This window comes from Leopardus geoffroyi, chromosome D3, assembly GCF_018350155.1.
Source record: "Leopardus geoffroyi isolate Oge1 chromosome D3, O.geoffroyi_Oge1_pat1.0, whole genome shotgun sequence".
Lineage (NCBI taxonomy): Eukaryota > Metazoa > Chordata > Mammalia > Carnivora > Felidae > Leopardus > Leopardus geoffroyi.
The window spans coordinates 8,674,674-8,696,138 of record NC_059339.1 but is presented as its reverse complement, the minus strand read 5'-3'; the positions used below and the strand labels follow the sequence as shown (position 1 = coordinate 8,696,138).

The 21,465-nt window shown below is 40.9% G+C and overlaps 1 protein-coding gene across 5 annotated transcripts in view; it reads right to left on the bottom strand.

Annotated features, from left to right (window-relative positions):
* The window catches only part of TCTN1 (tectonic family member 1), a 28,700-nt gene extending 9,330 nt beyond the window's left edge, over nt 1-19,370 (bottom strand). For 3 of the 5 annotated variants that reach the window (XM_045459529.1, XM_045459530.1, XM_045459531.1), the window contains exons 1-7: nt 19,071-19,370; nt 15,681-15,801; nt 8,863-8,993; nt 7,248-7,399; nt 5,458-5,545; nt 3,826-3,935; nt 2,025-2,051 (exon numbers count right to left, since the gene is read on the bottom strand). In XM_045459529.1, coding sequence (XP_045315485.1) covers nt 2,025-2,051; nt 3,826-3,935; nt 5,458-5,545; nt 7,248-7,399; nt 8,863-8,993; nt 15,681-15,801; nt 19,071-19,290 — 849 coding nt within the window. In that variant the 5' untranslated portion in view covers nt 19,291-19,370. Of the gene's footprint in view, nt 1-2,024; nt 2,052-3,825; nt 3,936-5,457; nt 5,546-7,247; nt 7,400-8,862; nt 8,994-15,680; nt 15,802-19,008 lie in introns of all 5 variants that reach the window. The other 2 variants (XM_045459533.1, XM_045459532.1) reach the window with 2 other exon arrangements.
* Between the last annotated feature and the right edge of the window lie 2,095 nt (nt 19,371-21,465).

The window sequence follows — 21,465 nt, the reverse complement described above, 5'->3', positions numbered from 1 at the left end:
AGAACTAAAGCATACGTAACAGTGGAAATATAGTGCCGTAACTTAATCTTTCATTGATGGTTCAATAGATATTAACAACGATTCCAGGCAAGCCTAACAGGCTGCACTTAATGGGGAGCCTAGATCCAATTTTTATACTCCTGTCCTCTAACAAATCTTGGAAGTTGCTTTTTAAAAATCTTTATAAACAATCTCTGATATTAGTTGATATATTTGTCCTTTAGAGCACAAGCTTTGGTATCACACAAATCTGAGTTCTAAGTCCCAGTGCCACTTCCTGACTGCATGGCCATAGGAGGCAGAGAAGGAATGTGTGTGAAGCTTGTAACTGGGGGCCTGGCACACAGTATAGCTTGTCCAGTGTTGTGGTTGAGAGTTAGGTCTTTGGAGATTCCTATCCCAGCTCTGCCACTTCCCCACTGGGCAGCCTTGAGCAAGCTAATTCAACTGCTCTGTAACTCATGTGCCAGGGAATGACAACAGGCCCTACTCCCAGGACTGCTGAGACTAACAGACTAATGGACTTCAGACGTGCACAGGAATGAGAACAGTGTTCAGCACACAGCACGCCCCTTCCCATAACACCCGTCATCCTCACACTAGGTCTTCCCTGCTTGATTGAACCAATCCCCTAGGCACTGATTCAATTAACACGTAACCCACTGAGTACCCAGTACATACTAGGCACCAGCTTACTACTATGGATATGTCATGGACAAGATGGACAGGATCGCTGTCCCCACAGACCGTTCAAGTTTTGAATGGTAGAATCAAAGCACTTTGATTTGAGGTATTTGAAAGCTAGTCTATTGTATGGTTTTCAAACTGGGTTCCTGGGAGCCATAGGTTCCTCAGAAGGACTAAACAGGAGAGAGATGGGGAGGCCAGGCAGGTGGAGAGCTCTGGGCCCCACCCCTGCTCCAACCAGGGGCTTTGGATTCAATCCAACTTAACACAGTAGGGAGAGTTCTGCTTAAGATCACATTTGAAAAACTCTGAACAAGTTTGAAAACACCTTCACAGATGAGGAAATCCAGGCCTACACACAGAAGTGTGAAGTCCAAAATCACATGACTATTTCCTTTCAAATGTCTACCTCAAACACATTTGTGTCTAGAGACTTAACGAAATCAATTACAGTAGGTATCACTGTCCCAAGTGCTCCCTGGGCACCAGACACTGTGCAGAGTACCTATGTGCATTCTCCCACTCAAGCTTTACACCTTTTCTGGGGCACACACTTACCATCTGCTCAACAACTGGGGAGAGTGAGGCATATGTCATATGAGAAAATAATGGCGAAGCTCAATTTTGAACCAAGGTCAACCAGTTCCATGAGCTTCGGTGGGAGACCATGACAAGGCCATCAACTTGGTCCTCCTTGGGAACTGTATTCACAGGCACAGGGTGCAGACCCAAAAATAAGGGGTAGATTCATGTTCCTTTGCTCTAACATACCCACGAGAAGACCTTGGCCTCCCGACCACAGCCTGACAGAGCCTCTGGAGTGGGGTCGGACAGAATCGACACCCATACCTCAACCCCTGAAGCTATACCAAGAGGGTTCAGCTCCTACACAAGTGTGGACATTCACAGGACCATTCACTGTTTCTACCTTCTACCCCAGACAGATGGACAGACGGCATCCTGGTAGCTAACCAGCTCTCCTGACAGGAGACCAAGAAGACCTAAAGGGATGTCTGGAAAGCTCAGAAGCCAATGGGTGTGAACCCATTGTCAATAACATAGCTAAACCATTTAAATATGAAAAAGTGCAAACTATGAAAACAGGGGTTTTGAAAATTTTGTATTTTTCAAAATTTTACAAATTTTCAAAATCTCTAATTACAAAAAGGTCCTCTACTAAGGAGTTTCCCTATTTCATTTCTGTTTGCCTTTTGGCAAATGTTTTTGTTATTGGCAGTAAGGTACCCTTCTAATCATAAGTGTATTCATTTCAAAGGGCTCAGAAATAAGACCATATATTATAATCTATCTTACTTTCCACCAAGAAATACTCTTACCTCTGCCTTTGTTCTTAAACCAGGCACCTAAACAAAAAGAAACAACAAATTTTGTTAAGTACAATGGAAAGAAACATTTCTATTGCTTTTTCAGACCGCAGGTTAAAGGATATATTCAACTTATCACAGACTTCACAAAGAAGAAAACAGTTTCCTTAATCAAGACTTGCCACCAACATATTTTTGTATCTATCTCCTAATCCAAAGGTAACTTTATGTCTTCCTTCTATATTAATTTCTTTTAGACTGGAAGCTTAATGGAACAGCCTGACAGAGCTGGTCTCTGGAAGCCTCCATGCTTCACTGTAATCTTTACGTACCTTCTACATGGTCACCAGTGACACAGTACTGTGGGGGAGATGTGGCTCCTATCCTCCTAGGTCACCCTCCTGCACCTGTCCTCACTGGAAGGCCACTGTCACCGGCCCAGGTGATTCCACAGCCTCCTAACTGCTCTTGTTGCCTTTAGCCCAACTACTCAATGGCGAGCTCCTGCGTCCCCAACACAGCAGAGTACTCTTCCGAAGGCCTCGACCTCCCTTCACTCTCCATCCCCGTCTCCCCCAACCTCACTTTTCATCATAAGACACCCTACCAGGCCAAAGGGAACTTAGGGGTGGGGGCTGAGTAGACATGTTTGGGGAGGCCTGGGCTGAGAGCGTGGAGACTGCACGCTTGAGGGGCTACTTCCAGCACCATGAGAGGTCAGATACCTGCAAGAATTCAAAGATCTACACGGCTGACTTATGAGGAGAGGGGAAGAGGGAAAGGGATGGGAGAGGAAAAGCTTAAACTTGGTTCTGAAAACTGCAGCCCAGATGAATACTGATGTCATGGACCACCCTCCTCCCTTCCCGTTCCCCCCAAAATAAGGAAATCAGGAGGTGAGGGTTCACAGCAATCATATGGTTTTTCATTATTGAAAATAACTTTTACCTCTCACAACCCTCCATGCCATCCATCAAGTGGGCCAGTGGCCTCTCTTATTGACTCCCTTCCGGCTTTGGTCACTGCAACCAGAAAGAAGGGGCCTCGATAACACCGTGACCTCTTCCCCTTCTCCAGCAACCCTATCTCCTACCTGTCTTTTCCTGCTTATTTCATCAGTGAACCAGAACGTGGATTTTCTATTCTTTTCCAGCCTGCTTCTCAGAGAGGTATCTTTTTGGTGCTAATGTGATTATTTCTGCCACAGACATTAAGATGTTTTTATAATTTCTAAAGTTTTCAGTTCTTAAATAAAGTCTTTTTTTATTCAGGAGACAGACATTATCGGTTACCATGAAAATGAGCGAGAGCCCCCCGCCCCGCAAAAAAAAAAAAAACAAAACAAAACCACAATGACTAAAAGCAAAATATGAGCTATGTAAAAATAAAAATTATTTTAAGTGATTATTTCAATATCTTTGGTAACAGTATACTGAAGAACCAGAGAAGACAAATTTAAACTTGAATTGTCAATCAGGTACTGAAATTTTTCTATACTTGTCATTATTTCAAAAGAGCGCAAAGAACATGAGGCGCCTGGGTGGCTCAGTTGGTTGGGCAGCCAACTTCAGCTCAGGTCATGATTTCGCAGTTCGTGGGTTCGAGCCCCACATCGGGCTCTGTGCTGACACCTTGGAGCCTGGAGCCTGCTTCCGATTCTGTGTCTCCCCCTCTCTCTGCCCCTCCTCTGCTCATGCTCTGTGTCTGTCTCTCAATAATAAATACATGTTTAAAAAATTTTTATAAAAATAAAAGAGTGCAAAGAACAGAAAACAAACCTGATGAATAAGTTTCGTTTCAAAATAATTCTTACCCTCAAAATTTTAGGGCTGCTGTAATAAGCCATGCCCAGGGCTTCAATTTCTTCACACTGTGCCAAATTTATCCTTCTGGTGCACTTAACAGCTTGGTTCACCAGAAATGCTAGAAATCATAACGTTCCCAAGGGGGGAAAAAGAGAGAGAGAGAGAAGAAATTTTTCAACTGTCCAATGGTAACTAAAAACTTGTAATCTAAGTAAAATCGTAAAATAAGTTATAACACAGATATACAACATGCTTCAAATAGGGTTTAAGAAATTGTGTTTTGAATAGGTTATACATTCACACAATTCAAAAGGCACAAAAGGATACTGAGAGTCTCTCTCCAACCCTTGTCCCCTTCCCCCCATCCCCGCCCCAGCCCAGCCACCACCAGAAACTGCTTGTCTCCAGAGACAATCAGCGTCAAGTTTGTTGTGTATCTTTCTGGAAATATTCTACGCAAATAAAAGCGTGGGTATATGTATTTTTAGTATTCCTTTCCCCTTTTAGAAACAAATATGTGCTATATATTCTGCCCTTCACTTTTTTTCACTGAACAATATATTTTGGAGTTCAGTCTAGCTCAGAATATGAAGAGATTTCTCCTTTTTTTTTTTAGGGATAATCAGTATTCTATCATAGATCTGCCACAATTTATTCAACCAGTTCCACATTAATGGACGCTTAGGTTATCTCTGGCTTTGCCATCACCAACAATGCTGCGATCTACAATTTTGCATGTGGGCCAGACATTCTGTAGGACCAACTCCTAGAAGCAGAACAGTAGGTCAAAGGGCATATTCACCTGCAATTTTGACACATACTGCTAAATTGCTCTTCACAGAGGCTGTACCAATTTGTGGTCCCACCAGGTATGTAAGATCAATGCCTGGAGATCAAGACTCTCCAGAGTCTTAAATTTCTTAAGCTTTGCCAATCCATTGGATGGAAATGGTATCTCAGTTTGGTTTTAATTTACACTGTTCCTATTGTGAGCAAGATTGAGCATCCTTTCAACAGAATCCACTTCCATTCCTGTACGAAATGATGTTCCATTGGCCACGTGTGACCATACACTACTCAGCTAGCTTCTTCACTGTGATGCTGCCTTAAGGATTGGAGAGCCATGTCTGCTGCCTCCCACTGCCAGGACGGTGACTCCACAGAGTCTATGATGCTCCTGAAAGGAGAAGCAGGATCCATGGGAAGCAGCTGCATGGGCTGCATCCCTGCTCTGCCACTGCCTGAGCGGGCCTGAGCAAGAAACTGAATGTTCCTCAGTTTCCTCATGGAAAAACACATGGAAGCACTTAATACCCAGCAGAAAGTAAGTGTTTAATAAACATTAGCTATTGACAAACTTTAGCTCCAGTGAAGAAAGAACTCCCCCCAAGCTTGGCAGGGTTAAACAACGGTGGGCTGGTTTCGGGTAGTGAGTTCCCCATCACTACAAGTGCTCATGCAGTCACATGGTAGAAAAGATTTGGGCACTGGTTGGGAATCTAAACTGCATAACCTTTGAGACCTCTTTCAAAGATAGACTATTTCTAGTTATGAAGCCTGTTCCATTATGACTACTATAAATTTAAACTAAGAGCAAACTCTGTTTATAGAGAGAAAGAAAAAATTGCCCACTGTCTTACCTGCAGGGTTATCATCAGTGCAGAGAGATGACGTAAGGGGAGAGGGAAATCTCAAGAATGAATCTGAAGTCTGCAGACGAACACCATACTGTGAACAGACCAACCAATAGCTATTACGGTGCTATTAAAAGCATTCATTCAACACTTACTAGACACCTACTATGTGCCAGACAGAGTTACAGGCATCAGGAACACAGTGATGAACAAAAAACAGATATGGTCCCTGCCCACACGGAGCTTACACCCATGTGCCCCATCCCTTTCTTTCAAGGATGTATGTCTCTGTGTGTGAACATTATTGTATTTGCAGGGTTTTTGTTTTGTTTTTTTATTACAGAATTCCTCCAGAGAGGTATATAAGAAGTTGACATAGCATCTTCCAATGCAGACAGAAACTGGGTAGCCAGCAACGGAAGTGAGACAGGTAATTATTTTTTATTAGCAATAATTATTTAATAACAGATACGGTATACATAAAAATCATAAAAATGACAGGTCTTCTTTCCCAAAACCAAACCATGTGAAACTTTTCCCCAATATTCAAATCCAAATTTGCAGCTATGGGGCATACAGCCAATTTTCTTGAATCTCGGTGCCAACAAGGATCTAGGGAAACAAGCCCTCTCCTTCACTGGACCTGGGAGTTTAAACTCCTATAATCTTTCTGGAGGGCAACCTGAGACAGAGGTTTTAAACTTCCATTCATTTTGCCCAAGTTAATCCAGTTATAGGAATGTATCCTAAGGATTTAATCAGACAAAGATATACGTATCTATCAGAATGTTCCTTATGGATTATTTATGATAGCAAAAACCGGAAACAAATGTCTGTTAATAGTGGAATGGTTCAACAATAAATGATGATACATACACAGAGGGTATACTCTGTATCAGTAAACTGTAGCTCCGACAGTAGCTCTGATAAGTTACTTTCCTAGACTGAAGTTTCTTTTTCTCATCGGTTAATGGGGACAAGACGCGTTATTTCAGGATTGTGTGAAGTAATGTCTGGAAAGCTTTGCACAGTGCCTGGCATGTGGAAAATGATCAAGAAATGGTAATTTTTATATTGATATGGGAAGATGCGTAAGATTTATCACTGAATAAAAAAGGAAGCTTACATAACAATGTAGATAACTACAAATCCTACTTCCATACAATACTATACATGTATATCTTTATAGAGGCATTTAAAAATCAGGAATATATGCTGATCTATTAACAGTGATTTCCAATGTGCATTTTCATGGACACTATGGCCTTTCCATCATATGTACCTCGATGCTTTTACCTTTTAGAATTAGCACAGAATGTTTTTATATTTCTCTTTTAAGATGTTTCCAAAAAATCTGAAGTTTATTCAAAGTTAATGTATATTACATTGAAAAGTTTACTAATGGATAGTATATAAAATAGCACACATTTTTCTAAAATCTGTAAAACTAAATACAGCTTTGAGAGGTGGACCAGGCACACAACTAATCCACTCTGTGTCCCCAACAGCATGACTCACACACTCTGCTGCGTCTTTTGAGGTGGAGAAGCACAAAGATTTCTGCAGAGAAAAATGCAGGCTTACTAAAGAAGAAAAAAACCTTATGTTAGAATTCAACTACTCAATTTTAATCTTTGTGATCTTTGATTTGTAGGCATGAACATGAAGTTTTCCCCTCTGTAATGTGAATTCTGTCTCAGGGAAACCAGTTTTGCTGATAACATACTGAAAAATTAACTCACAAGGACAGGATATTTGCAACAAGATGAATGGACTTAATCAAGTTCTTGATTCACCTCATATTTTGCAGTATCTGGAGCATCTGACTGGATTGTGAAAGAAATCTCTGATTCTGAATTCAAGGAAAAACCATCAGATGTTTCCATCAATTTATCAAAATTATTTTCATCAGGCACTTCTGGATTAATAAATGATAATGCAGGTTTATCTGTTTTTAGAAAAAGTATTTTAAGTCAGCATACAATATAATATGAGCATTATATATAACACATAATATTTCGGAAACAGCTTTTAAGTAGCATTAAGGCTGATGTGAGGGGGGCCTGGGTGGCTCAGTCAGTTAAGTGTCCAACTTCGGCTCAGGTCGTGATCTTGCAGTTCATGAGTTCAAGCCCCGTGTCAGGCTCTGTGCAGACAGCTCAGAGCCTGGAGCCTGCTTCAGACTCTGTATCTCCCTCGCTCTCTGCCCCTCCCCCGCTCGTGCTCGCTTGCTCGCTCTCTCTCAAAAATAAACATTAAATTTTTTTTTTAAAGGCTGATACGAAAAAAAAGTGTCTCTTTCCATATTTACTTTACCCAAAATTTCTCGAGTCTTATTAAATAAACAGGATCCCTAGATTCGGCCTGTTTCTCTAACAGTGTGGAAGTAATGGTTTGTAAAGCCTGCAGGCGAAGCACAACAAAAGCCAATAATAATCAATCTTTCTGCAGCCCACGGACTGGGGAGCCGGCTGCATCAACCTCTGAGGTGCAGCTCTCTGCAGATGGTGACAGGGACAAAAGACTGTGTTTCTACCATCACGCAGCCACCTCCAACCAACGCCCAGGAGAACAATGTGCTGTGTATGGAATAGAGAGGAGGAAATGGGCTGGTATGCTCAGTTGCCTGGTCTTATGTCATAGGACCCGACAATAACTGACCAGTCATTACTTTAGATTACCAATCACAGAACATTCACCTGGTTTTCGACTGCAAGGGAACGAACTCAAAATATAAAGACGTTCTGAAAAGATGATGAAGTTTAAGCAATAAAACCATAAATATGTCTTTGATCTTGGATATCTTTTTTTTTTTTTTTTCAACGTTTATTTATTTTTGGGACAGAGAGAGAAAGAGCATGAACGGGGGAGGGGCAGAGAGAGAGGGAGACACAGAATGATCTTGGATATCTTAATAACACTTTGCACTTATATGTACTTTTGGCTCTAGACCCCTATCTGAGCTCAATGCTCAGATAAAAATAAAGATCCTGTTTTCATGCAAATATTCTTAGTAAAAATAAAAGAGAAAAAAGGAAATTGAAACCAAAGCTGAACCTGATTTTCAACCATTAAAAAACCAGGAGAAAATAAAAAACTACATAAATATACACACAACCTAAATAAATCTAGATTCCTACGCATGCCTACATATTATAAACACCTGTGAAATAAAGTATGTAACTTCAAAAGACAACTACATAAGCACATTAGTTTTAATGAAAACATGCGTGCCCACAGGCCTATCAAGTTTTTGCAGTCGCCTGTGAAAAGGCCTCAGAAGATACACCTGAGCCAAACCATAAACTGAATGCTTTAAATCTAACTGAATGAGACATTTTTTCCATAAAAGAACTTTTTAAAGAAAAAATTTCCAGGGCTTCTCAAAGTATATCAGCATCAAATACTTACAGTTTGTAATATGAATGCAGAAAATAGATGGATTAATCTGGTCAACAAGTTTAAATATCCTTTGAGGTGGGTTTGCTGTAAAATTCAATGAATAGATGGCTGCTTTTTGACTACAAAACTGACTATCACCCCTGGAAATTAAAAAATAATAATACAAAATTTTAAGGCATATGCACACAATCTTAGCAAGATTATTTTAAAACTGTCAGATGCTTGTACCGTACTATGTTAACAACTACATGGAAGATATTTATGAAAGCGTGACGTTAGAACTGAATCCATTTTTATTTGGTTTATTCAGTGTTAAAATGTTTGGCATTTGAAACTTTTTCCTTTAACAGAGAAAATATTAAACAAGTAGAATAACCTTTAAGGAAATCGTATCAAGTACAGAATATAGATCAGGGTATAATTTTGATGTAAATGAACCTTGTAAAACTCTGACACCATCAATTATAAAATTTTGCAGAACTTCAGATTGTTTACAAGTACCCAGAATGGATCCAAAATTCCTTGTCTTTAGAATAAAGCTGCCTTCAACAGACTGAAAATCAGAAAATGTGAAGTCATCTGGAAGTTTGGGGGCTTAGAAGTTAGGGTACAGTCAAGACTTCAACCAATCCCAGATTTGACAAAGTGTAATCATTTTGATTCAGGTATGGTGTGAAGATAGCAAGGTAACAAAAATGGGATCATATTCTATGTGCTGCTCTTAAGACCTTTTCTCAGTATATACTGCCCAACATTTCTCATGTCATCAATATGTTTTTGCAATACTATATGAAATGGCTTCATTCTATACCAATTTATTTAAGTAAGCTACCCCAATTTTTTTTAGCCAATTCTCTACTGTTGGTCTAGGTTGTTTCTCGCTTTCCCCGATTACATATAACGCTTTAACATCACCCTTGCACATATTTATGAACGTCTCCAGCTATTTCCTCAGGCTGTGTTCCCCGATGGGAAATTGCTGGGTCAAAAGGTAGGTGTATTGTTCAAGGCTTCTGAGACATGCTGCCAGATTCCCTCAGAAAGGGAAGACGCATGCTCACCAGTACTGCAGTTAAGAGTGCCTATGTCCCTGTACTATTGCCAAGAATACACATTATTCAGTTTCTATACTTTGCCAATTTCACAGGCAAAAATCTGCTATCTCATTGTTTTAATTTGACTTTTCTCATTTACTAGTGAGTGTACACATTTTTCCATATGGTTATTGCTCACTGGTATTTCTTCGGTAAGGTGCTTCTTCATACCTATTCAACATTTTTTATGAGGATATTTGTCTTCTCATTGGTTTGCAAGAATCCATTTTTTAAGAATCTCGAGTGTCATGTGTTGTAAATATTTTTTCCCTGTTTGCTACCTTTCAATTTTATGGTGTTTTTTGTCATAAAGAAGTTTTAATCTTTTTTTTTTTTTTAAGATTTTCTTTTTGGGGCATGTGGGTGGCTCAGTCAGTTAAGCATTAGACTCTTGATCTCAGCTCAGGTCCTGATCTCAGGGTCATGAGTTCAAGCCTGGTGTTGGGCTCCATGCTGGGCATGAAGCCTTACTTTAAAAAAAATTTTTTTTAACCCAAAGGTTTTATTTTTAAGTAATCTCTACACCCAACATGGGGCTTGAACTCACAACCTTGACATCAAGAGTCACATGCTCCGTGGACTGAGCCAGCCAGGTACCCTTGATTTTTTAAATAAAATTATCAATCTTTTATGGTTTGCCTGTGGGCTTATGCTTAAAAGACATTCCTTAACACAAGAACAACAAATTTCACCTATATTTTTCATTTTTTCATTAATTTTTTTAACATTTTACTCTTTGATCTATCTCTTCTGCTATGATGCAGAAGTCTAACATTTTTACTTTTCAATAGTTACCATCTTACATCATTTACTGAGTGATCCAAACTTTACTCCATTGTTGTAAAATCATACTTACTATATATTAAACAGGAAAAAAATACATAGTATTTTGTGGGTTTTTAAAATCAGTACACAGAACGGATTTTTGGACTATTCTCATCCTGATCTACCTGTCTTGAAGCAATATGCATTACTTTCATTACTATAATGTTACGACATGTTTGAAAGCTGATAGTTTGCTCTTCTTATTCAATGTCTTGGCTGTTCTCAGGTTTATTCTTCTAGATGAATTTTCAATCATGCTGATGTATTATCCACCCCACCCCCATCTGACAATGGAATTACACTTCAAATTAAGGTTTTTTTTTTTTTAACTATTTTTATCTATTTATTTAATTACCTGAGAGACAGTGAGCAGGGGACAGGCAGAGAAAGAGGGAGAGACAGAATTCCAAGCACGCTGTGTGGTACCAGCACACAAACCATGAGATCATGACCTGAGCCGAAATCAGGAGCCGGGTGCCCAAGTGAGCCACCCAGGCACCCCTACAAATTAAGTTTTTATAAGTTAAAGTGTTTACATAATGATTCTTCTCATCCCACTACAAAAATTATCTCTCCATGTATTCAAATGTTTTAGGTCTCGCACCATATTTCAGTTTTCTTCACATAAATTCTAAGTACTTACGTTTTATGTGACATTTCTATGGGGTGTTATGAATAGGATCCATTTTCATTATATTTTTTGATGGTTATTGCTGAAGTATAAGGAAGCTATCAATTTTATAAGTGGCTGCTTTTCCAAAAGCTCTGTATACTTCTAATGGCATATTGGTCATTACTGTGGGCATAAAGAACCTATAAATAGTATTTATGAGAAAAGATCCATCACTAAAAAATTTACGAGGCCTACTGCGTCTTAAAGGATGTACAGGAGTTAGAGAGTGCAAGAATGGCATTGGCCAAGGATGGGTAATGTACTGATGGGGTCTAGAAAATTCTTGAGTACCAAAGTTCGGATGCATGGAGGAGACAAGACGGGTTAGTAGGAAGTAGGATCTGAAAGAGTTTGGGGATAGATCTGAATCGGGATAGATCTGAATCCAGGCTAAGAAGTATGTAGGTAATGAGAGCTTCTGAAGGCTTTTTTATAGCAAGCAACAAAATGGGGTGTGACCTTATACAGAGGGAGTAGGAATGGACAGACACAAGGGCTAGTGTAAAGAATTCAGTAGAACGGAACTCCTTACTCTTCCCCTTCCAGTCTGCCTGCTCTCAAATCCTGTGCAGTGGAGGGGTATCGGTTCTGCATATGTCTCTAGTCACGACCTTCAGCGTGGGGAGGAGGGCACCTGTTCATCCGTATCTCCAACAGTTTCTTACTTGGTTCCCTGCCACCAGGCTTAGCCCTGTGATCCATCATCATCCGTGCTGCCGCACAACTGCTTAAGGTGGGAATCTAATCCCCTCACCCCCGGCATCCTGCAGAGTTCAGGACAAAACCCAAACCCTCAGTGTGCACACAAGGCCCCTCAGGATCTGACCCCGGCCACTGCAGCATACTCCTCTCAGTCCCGCTCTCCAGCCACACTCAGCTACCTGCAGTTAAGGCAACAGGCCAGGCCATACCCCCTCACTCCCAGGACTCTGTCACGTGGCTCCCTCGGCCTGGAATGCCCTCCCCGATTCCATGCCGGCCAACTTCACATCCTTCAGGACCCAGCTCAGATTGTCTTTTCTAGAAAGACTTCCTTAGTCCAACTGCCCAGGTTAGATGCCACTCTTCTCAGTTGTCTCAGTGCCTGGGGCAGCACTGCCACCATTCCTCTGTCTCCCTTTGTCAGTGAGCTCTTGGAGGGCAGGGCCGCATGTAGCTCATCTTCTACACTGGTGCTCATGGAAGCACAAGGTGTGAAAGACAGCTAGATGGAGAAGGCAAAGAAGAGGAAGGAGTCAGGGTAGCCTGCAGGTTCTGGCCTGGCTGTCTTCCTGAGAGGACAGTGGTAGAGAAGTCAAAAGAGAATACCAGAGGGCCGGTTAGGGGTGGAGGGGGGAAACTCACCCACAGAGTCAACTCACTTCTAATGAGGGCCAACTGTGTGGCAGGAGCTAGACTAGGCACTAGTGACAGAAAGTATGTAAGAGGGATATTAATCTTGCTTTCATGAACCTCACATCTGGTGAGGAAAACAGACATTAACCTAATAACCTTAACAATAAATTTACAAATCATTAATTAGCTGCTGACAGTTAAGCATATGTAAACAAACCTTTTATGAATTAGAACCTACATAATGAAAATAATTAATTAGGATTATTAATTTTTATTTCATTATTTCTACACTTCATATTTAGGAGAAAGTCGTAAGTAAAACTAACTCATGGGAATGCAAACTGGTGCAGCCACTCTGGAAAACAGTATGGAGGCTCCTCAAAAAATTAAAAATAGAACTACCCTATGACCCAGCAATTGCACTACTAGGTATTTATCCATGGGATACAGGTATGCTATTTCAAAGGGGCACATGCACCTCCATGTTTATAGGAGCGCTATCAACAATAGCCAAAGTATGGCAAGAGTCCAAATATCCATTGATGGATGAATGGATAAAGAAGATGTGGGGGGCACCTGGGTGGCTCAGTCAGTTAAGCGTCCAACTTCGGCTCAGGTCATGATCTCACAGTTCATGAGTTCAAGCCCCACACGGGGCTCTGTGTTGACAGCTCAGAGCCCGGAGCCTGCTTCGGATTCTGTGTCTCCCTCTCTCTCTGCCCCCTCCCTGCTCATGCTATCTCTCTCTCTCAAAAATAAATACACTTTAAAAAAATTTTTTTAAACAAATAAAAAGATGTGGAGAATATACATATATCTCTCTCTCAAAAATAAACTTAAAAAAAATTTTTAAACAAATAAAAAGATATGGAGAATATATATATATGTACACACACACACACACAATGGAGTATTACTCGGCAATCAAAATGAAGTCTTGCCATTTGCAACTACGTGGATGGAACTAGAGGGTATTATGTTAAGTGAAATTAGCCAGTCAGAGAAAGACAAGTATTATACGATTTCACTCATATGAGGAATTTAAGATACAAACCAAAGAACATAAGGGAAGGGAAGCAAAAATAACATAAAAACAAGGAGATACAAAAACATAAGATACTCTTAAATACAGAGAACAAACTGAGGGTTGCTGGAGGGTTTGTGGGTAGGGAGATGGGCTAAACGGGTGAGGGGCATTAGGGAGGACACTTGTTGGGATGAGCACTGGGTGTTATACATAGGGGATGAATCACTTGAATCTACTCCTGAAATCATTATGGCACTATATGTTAACTAACTTGGATGTAAATTAAACAAATTTTTAAAAATGAATATTTATAAATGTAACTTTTTAAATGTAAATAAATAAATAAATAAGGGGGCAGAAAACTAACTCAAAAAAAATTCTGAGGTCCTTTCCTGAGGGCACTATGGATTCAGCTCTAATGTCTATACCAGGAGTCCACAAACCACACCTAATTTTGTAAAACTTCATTGAAACACAGTCATGCCCATTCATTTACACATTGTCTATGGCTGCTTTTGCTCATCAATGGTAGAGTTGAGGAAGTTGCAACAGAGACCACTGGTCTATGAAGCTTTCTTTTTAAGTTTATTATTTATTTTGAGAAAAAGAGTACACACAGGAAGGGCAGAGAGGGAGGGAGGGAGGGTGGGGAGAGAGAGGAACAGAGAGAGAAGCCCAAGCGTACTCCACATTATCTTGGTGTGGAGCCTGATGCAGGGCTCGAACTCATGAACCGTGAAATCATGACTTGAGCCGCAATCAAGAGTTGGTCACTCAACCGCCTAAGCCACCCAGGCACCCCCGGCCTGTGAAGCTTAAAATATTTACTATGTGGCCTTCCACAGGAAAAGCTTGCTGACCCATATTCTAAATAGTCTATATCTAAAATTTAGTATTGACTAATAAAAAAAAAAAGATTCTAAATAATCATCTCGAATTGCAGCTGAAATCTCTCTCAGGCTCCTGTTACCTACTAAGGCAGAAAAGCAGAATGGTTTCTAACAAAGATTTAACTATGATGTAGCCCAGATAACCAGAAAAGTAATCGGACTACAACATACCATTCTCCAAACATTTTTACAATATTGGGAGTAGATTCACTTTCTCATTGATCAATAAAATAGTTCTTCATGGAAAAACACATCCTACTTCCAAAAAGCATTCAATCTGTCAAGTATCAACTGCTACAATTTACTACAAATTTAGCTACAGAGATAGCTAAATTTAAGTTAGCTATCTCTGAATAATAAATTGGTCCCATCCTGAATAAATTAACCTCTTTTAAGTGCTATATTTTTCAAAGAGCTTTGAAATCTGAATTACGAGAAACAAACCATTCAGAAGAGATTATTTCTTAACCTGATAATCAACTGGGAATGTTATTTGCCATTATTCTCCTATACAATGTGAACTGTGAGAATCCCCAGTAGATTTACACATCATAAAAGTATAAACAAAGCTTTCCTATCTGTTTAATTTTTTGTTACAAGTACTATATCCACAACAAAAGCTGTAAAATTAAACTGCACTTTTCACCCTACGCTATATACATGAGACTAATTCACCTATACAAAAACGTGCACATTATCTGTTTACAAATCAGAGTGAAATGTAATTCAGTCTCTGGAAACAAAGATTCCCTTATACTCTCAACCAAGCAGACTCTCTCTTCTCTTTGGCCTGCACTATCAGCTGGCTGGATGCAAATAAGGCATACTCCAAACATATTGGTTTGGACAGCATGGCTTCTGAATGATGCAAAATTCAGGAAACCAGGTATGGGTTTTTCAGCCTGGAAGAGTTTTCACTTTCTGTCCTCAAATTTTATAATCTTGGTTCAATTCCATCAAAACTGCATGCATCACAAACTTACGTGACACTTGGAACTGAACAGGCAGAAAAGACACTGAAATCCACGGGGCTGCAATCAGGATCACAACAGCAGTTGACGTCACACTGTGCTGGAGACAAGTCACAGACACACAGAGCAGCAACTACAGAAACAAAAGAGGTGGGATGCAGAACTTCACAATCAGCAGGGAGTGACTGCCCCCTGCCACTGCAAAGTACCAAAAGTCCATATCATACAAAAGGTCCATTTGATTTTTCCCACTGCACTTCAGGTTGGGGGCGGAGAGGGAAATTTGTGAAGTGAAAATTAGTCAGTTTGAATACTCCTCAATCTGAAGTTTCCCCAAAATAGTTAATCATCTGACTCACTTGGAAAGTTCTGTTTGTGCTTTACCTACAAAGACTCTGATTTGGTAAGCTATGAAACCCAGACATTTGTGTTTTTCAAAACTATCCAGGTGATGCTGATAATTTAAGAACCAGCATGCTAAATCACTTGCTGGACCATAAGAACCTGGTGTAATAGTACAGATTCCCAAGCCCCTCCTCTGGAGACTCTGATTCAGAGGAAGAGCCCAATGAAGGCCACCAGGAATCAGGGTTCTCAATCTTATTTCTCTCCTCAGATGTCACCTTGCAGCTTTAAAACAGAGCCCACATTCAAACTATTAACCAAGAATCAAACTGGCTCAGGTGCTTTGTACCTGGGGTTCTGGAAATATCTTTGGTAATTTAGACAATAAAACATGGGGGGGGGGATAGAAAGGGTAGAAATCTCCCCAGTTCACAACATTTAATATTTAATAATGACTATCTGGATTTTTAAATCTCTATTTTATTCTGTCAAACAGGGGAGAGAACCCTTTTAAAGATGGCAGAGCATAAGAATGATAAACAGGGAATTCATGGTAGTAATTATTCCTGAGAAGAGGAGAATAAGATCATGCTTCAGTCTTACGTAAAATGTTTTGTTTCCTTTTTCAAAAAAAAAAAAAAAAATCTCATGCAAAACAAACAAGGATCTTAAGCAAATAGTGGTAGAGAGTCAATTCAACATTCTGATTTGCATGAATGAACTATTTCACAACAAAAATCAGCTTTACAAAATACACCTCAAAAAAGGTACAACAGCATCCTCTGGAAGGAAGTGTAAGAGGAAGGTTTTGCCAATAAATACACAATCCTTTCTTCATCTGAGACACAAAAGTTTTCCCCTTAAGCTTACATACTTCCCTCTAGCCAAGGACTCTCCTATGTGCTTAGAGAAATGAAAAGGCAACGTGTGCAAGCTAATGTAAAAAAAAACAAAAAAAAACAAAAAAAAAACTGTTTAGGCTCCCTGCCTTATGTGCTTAAAATTACAACCTTGACTTGTTTTTCAGAACTCAAAACCCTTGTAAGTAACTATATGACCAGTAAGGACAAAGCAATAGTGTTTAAGAACGCCACTTAGGGAAGAAAAAAAAAAAAAAGGTCTCTATCCAGGATGTGAGTGCACTTAATCAGCCAACAAGTATCTGCTGAGCGCTCCCAAGGTCTAAGAAGCGCTCAGCTGCTCTTCTAGACCTCTTAACATCTACATGCCTGGCTCTAGAGCAAGATATTAATGAACAGAGCTCAGACCAAGAATGAAGTTATCACTTTTCTCTTCTACCTATAACCCATTCTGCACGTGGTATCCAGTTCTCCACTCCATCAGCTGCTGCTCCAACTCAGGGCAGGGGTGGGACCTAAAATCAGGCAACTAATTCACCTACCCAGAAAATGGGGATAACCCACACCATTGGGAATTAAATGAGATACATTAAGATGAAAAGCTTAGCACAGGGCCTGCTGCTACACAGTAAGCAGTTAATAAATGCCAACTGTCATTTCTTACCATTATAGTCACAGATCTAGAGAGGGGTCCTTTAAAAAGATGAAATGCAAATGCATCCCCCATACTGGAAAAACAGCCCTGAACACATGCCCGAATAATGATGGTTCAAGAATAGATTTATTGCGGGGCGCCTGGGTGGCGCAGTCGGTTAAGCGTCCGACTTCAGCCAGGTCACGATCTCGCGGTCCGTGAGTTCGAGTCCCGCATCAGGCTCTGGGCTGATGGCTCAGAGCCTGGAGCCTGTTTCCGATTCTGTGTCTCCCTCTCTCTCTCTGCGCCTCCCCCATTCATGCTCTGTCTCTCTCTGTCCCAAAAATAAATAAACGTTGGAAAAAAAAAGAATAGATTTATTGTGGGGAGAAAGTACATAAACAGATGGAATACTTAGATGGATAAAGGATAACCCAGTCCCAACCTTAGAGAATTGTGGATATTGAATTCTGTTCCTGTATATCATTTATTTACCTCCCCTAATTCACCAAATTGACAGTTTCAATATAGAAGTTTGGTTAATATATACTGAAACAGAAAATGTAAAAATGTATTTCTCTGTATGTTTCCTTACACATAATGTATAAAGGAGGCCCTCTAGAAAAATGATGATTCAGGAACTGAAGTCCTAGAGTACATGGTGTCAGCCAATCACAACTTTTCAACTAACACTGAGCCTTACTCAAGATCTTTTTCTCTCACAAAGGAAAAAAAAAAATACTTCATGCCTATTGGGGTTGCAGTCAGAGGGCTTACAGTTTTGATGTTTTGGTCTGGTTTGTTTTTTGAGATCACAAACCCCTTTGAGAAACTGCTCACTGCTAAGAACCCTCACCCAGAAAAAAGCATATTCACAAAATTTTGCACTCTGAGCATCTCAGGGTTACAGCCATCCCCTTAAGTCATCCATGTCTTATCACATTATACAATATTCACTAATGTGTAACTCCAGCATTAGGTCACTTTCTGAGAAACATGTTAATTATCCCTCAGGATGAATCCTAAGAGGTGGGCATCACCCCTCACCTCATCGCTTCCCACCTCCAACTCAACATGGGAGGAATCCTGGGTTTTCATAACTGAAGTCAACAGACAAGGGCCTAGTCACATTTAGTAAACTAGACATCTGGCGTCTCTTTTTGATAAATCAAAAGTTCAACGCATCCTACGCATTCAACTTCCATAACTGCCCAGAAACTTTGGATTTACATAATTTCACCTTTGGCTGCAAAGGTGTAACAATTCGTTCATTATTACCTCTAGCATAATGTTGTCCAGGACCACTGCAAGTAATTGTAAAGATTTTATACTGTCACACTTACGCTCTGTGAGCCTCAATTTTCTCATGTGTAGGAGAGGGATAATGAGGTCTATCTACCCTTAAGGGCTGCTGAGAGACTCAAAGCCTATGAAATACTTAGAAATGCCTGCACACAGCTGCGTGTTCCATAAATGTTAACTATCATTATTACATCCTCACCCGGGCTAACCGCTCCAGGTTGGATCACTCTGGATCCCCAGGAACTGCCACTTGGTACCCACCGTCCGTGACCGGAGTGGGCCTGGGGCCAGAGAAGGGCCCGGGGGCCTTGGGGGTTCCGGGGGGCCTAGGAGACAAGGCGGGTCGGAGAGTCATCCAGGCTGCCTCCGTAGAGTTGAAGCCCTCCGTCGTCACAGGCGGGGTGGCAGCGGCCTGGGCGCTCACGGAGGCGCAGCAATCCAGGAGCACAAGAAGGAGCGGCCGAAGGCCGGGGGAACCCATAGCCCTGCGGAACCCCACGCGACCCGCAGCGGGGACCCCGCGCGTTGCCTGGCAACCGCGGCCTGGCGCGGGGCATTATGGGAATGGTCCCGCGAGGCCACACGAGACCGCGGTGGGCGGGGCCTGGGTAAGGCCGGTTACGAGGGGCGGGGACAGGGGCGGGAAGCGGCGTGAAGACCTGGGGTGGCGTGAAGCTAGTGAAAGCTAGTAGGGGTGAAGGGCTTGTGAATCCCCGCAGCAGTTTGCAAGCCAACTTCCAGGCTTGTTTAAAAAATGCGTGTTTCTAAGTACTTCCCGGCATTCAGACTCAGTAAGTCTGGAGTAGCGTCCAGGAATATATATACATATATATATATTTTTTTAATTACGTGATTTTTTATGGTATTTTTGTGCTATATTATATTGCTAGACTCTATTTTTTATTTTTTATTTTAGAGAGAGCATGAGCAGAGGAGAGGGAGGGGGAGAGAGACAGAGAAAGAGAAAACTTAAGCAGGCTGCGCACTCAGCGAGGAACCCCACGTGAGGCTCAATCCCATGATCCTGGGAAGGTGACCTGAGCCGAAACCAAGAGCCCAATCCTTAATTGACTGAGCCACCCAGTCACCTCCAGGAATCAATATTTTTAACAAATGTCCTGACGCAACCAGTGACAGGAAGGAAATTTGGGAACCTATCCCCTAAAGCTACTAAATATTTTTTTTTAATTTCTAATGTTTATTATTTTGAATGAGAGAGACTGAGCGGGGGAGGGGCAAAGAGAGAGGGAGGCACAGAATCAGAAGCAGGTTCCAGAGTCTGAGCTGTTAGCACACAGCTGGACAAGGGGCTTGAACCCACGGGCATATGGTCATGACCTGAGCTGAAGTTGGTCGCTTAAACGACTAAGCTACACAGATGCCCCTAAAGCTATAAATACTAAAGGAACACAGAGAACACATCACAGCCCTTGAATTTTCTCCATGTCATACACTGTTGACACTTGCTTTGCCTTTTTTGTTTTAGATGGCCAGATCTAAGGAGGTCGCCAGATAACTTCTAGTCACCCTGTTGTAATAAGGGGGACAAATGAACACTTTTTTTACAGACAAAAAAAAAATGATGAAAATTAAGCAGAATGATTTACAAGTTTTAAAAGAAAAGAAAACAAATCTGTATGTAATTCTACCAAAGGGGATGGAGACCACAAGACTTCAGACAGCCCCTACAATCTAAACTGGCTTATTTATAAAGATACCCCAGTCCAGGGATGTTGGCTGTATCATTGACCCTTAATCTCCTTACAATTCAGAAGTAAATGTCAAAATACTTAAAATCTCATGGTATTTACTCACGAGACACATTTACCAATTCAGAAAAATGCCAAAACAGTACATATATCTAGTTTGTTAAATTTAGCAAAACTAAATCATCAAAGTGGCACCTGTAGCACCTTTGTCTGGCATGCCGGACAAAGTGTAGAAAGATAAAATTGGATCAAATGTATACTACAGATATTTCCTTTTTTTTTTTCTACAAAGGATTACTTTAACATCTGACTGAAATTCTGGACCACTTTTAATAACTGGTGTAATGCTTCCCTTTAAAAAACAACAACAACTGTATTTTCCAAACCTTTATTTCATAACTTCTAAATCCAGGACTTACTGTTGTTTTTTAAAACCTTCTCTTTAGGGGCACCTGGGTGACTCAGTGGGTTGGGCGACCGACTTCAGCTCTGGTCATGATCTCGCGGTCCGTGAGTTCGAGCCCCGCGTCGGGCTCTGGGCTGATGGCTCAGAGCCTGGAGCCTGCTTCCCATTCTGTGTCTCCCTCTCTCTCTGCCCCTCCCCCATTCATGCTCTGTCTCTCTCTGTCCCAAAAATAAATAAACGTTAAAAAAATAAATAGGGGCGCCTGGGTGGCTCAGTCGGTTGAGCGGCCAACTTCGGCTCAGGTCATGATCTCATGGTCTGTGAGTTCGAGCCCCGCGTCGGGCTCTGTGCTGACAGCTCAGAGCCTGGAGCCTGTTTCAGATTCTGTGTCTCCCTCTCTCTGACCCTCCCCTGTTCATGCTCTGTCTCTCTCTCTCTCTCTCAAAAATAAAAAATAAACGTTAAAAAAATTAAAAAAATATATAAATAAATAAATAAATAAATAAATAAATAAAACCTTCTCTTTACTTCCAGGTACTAA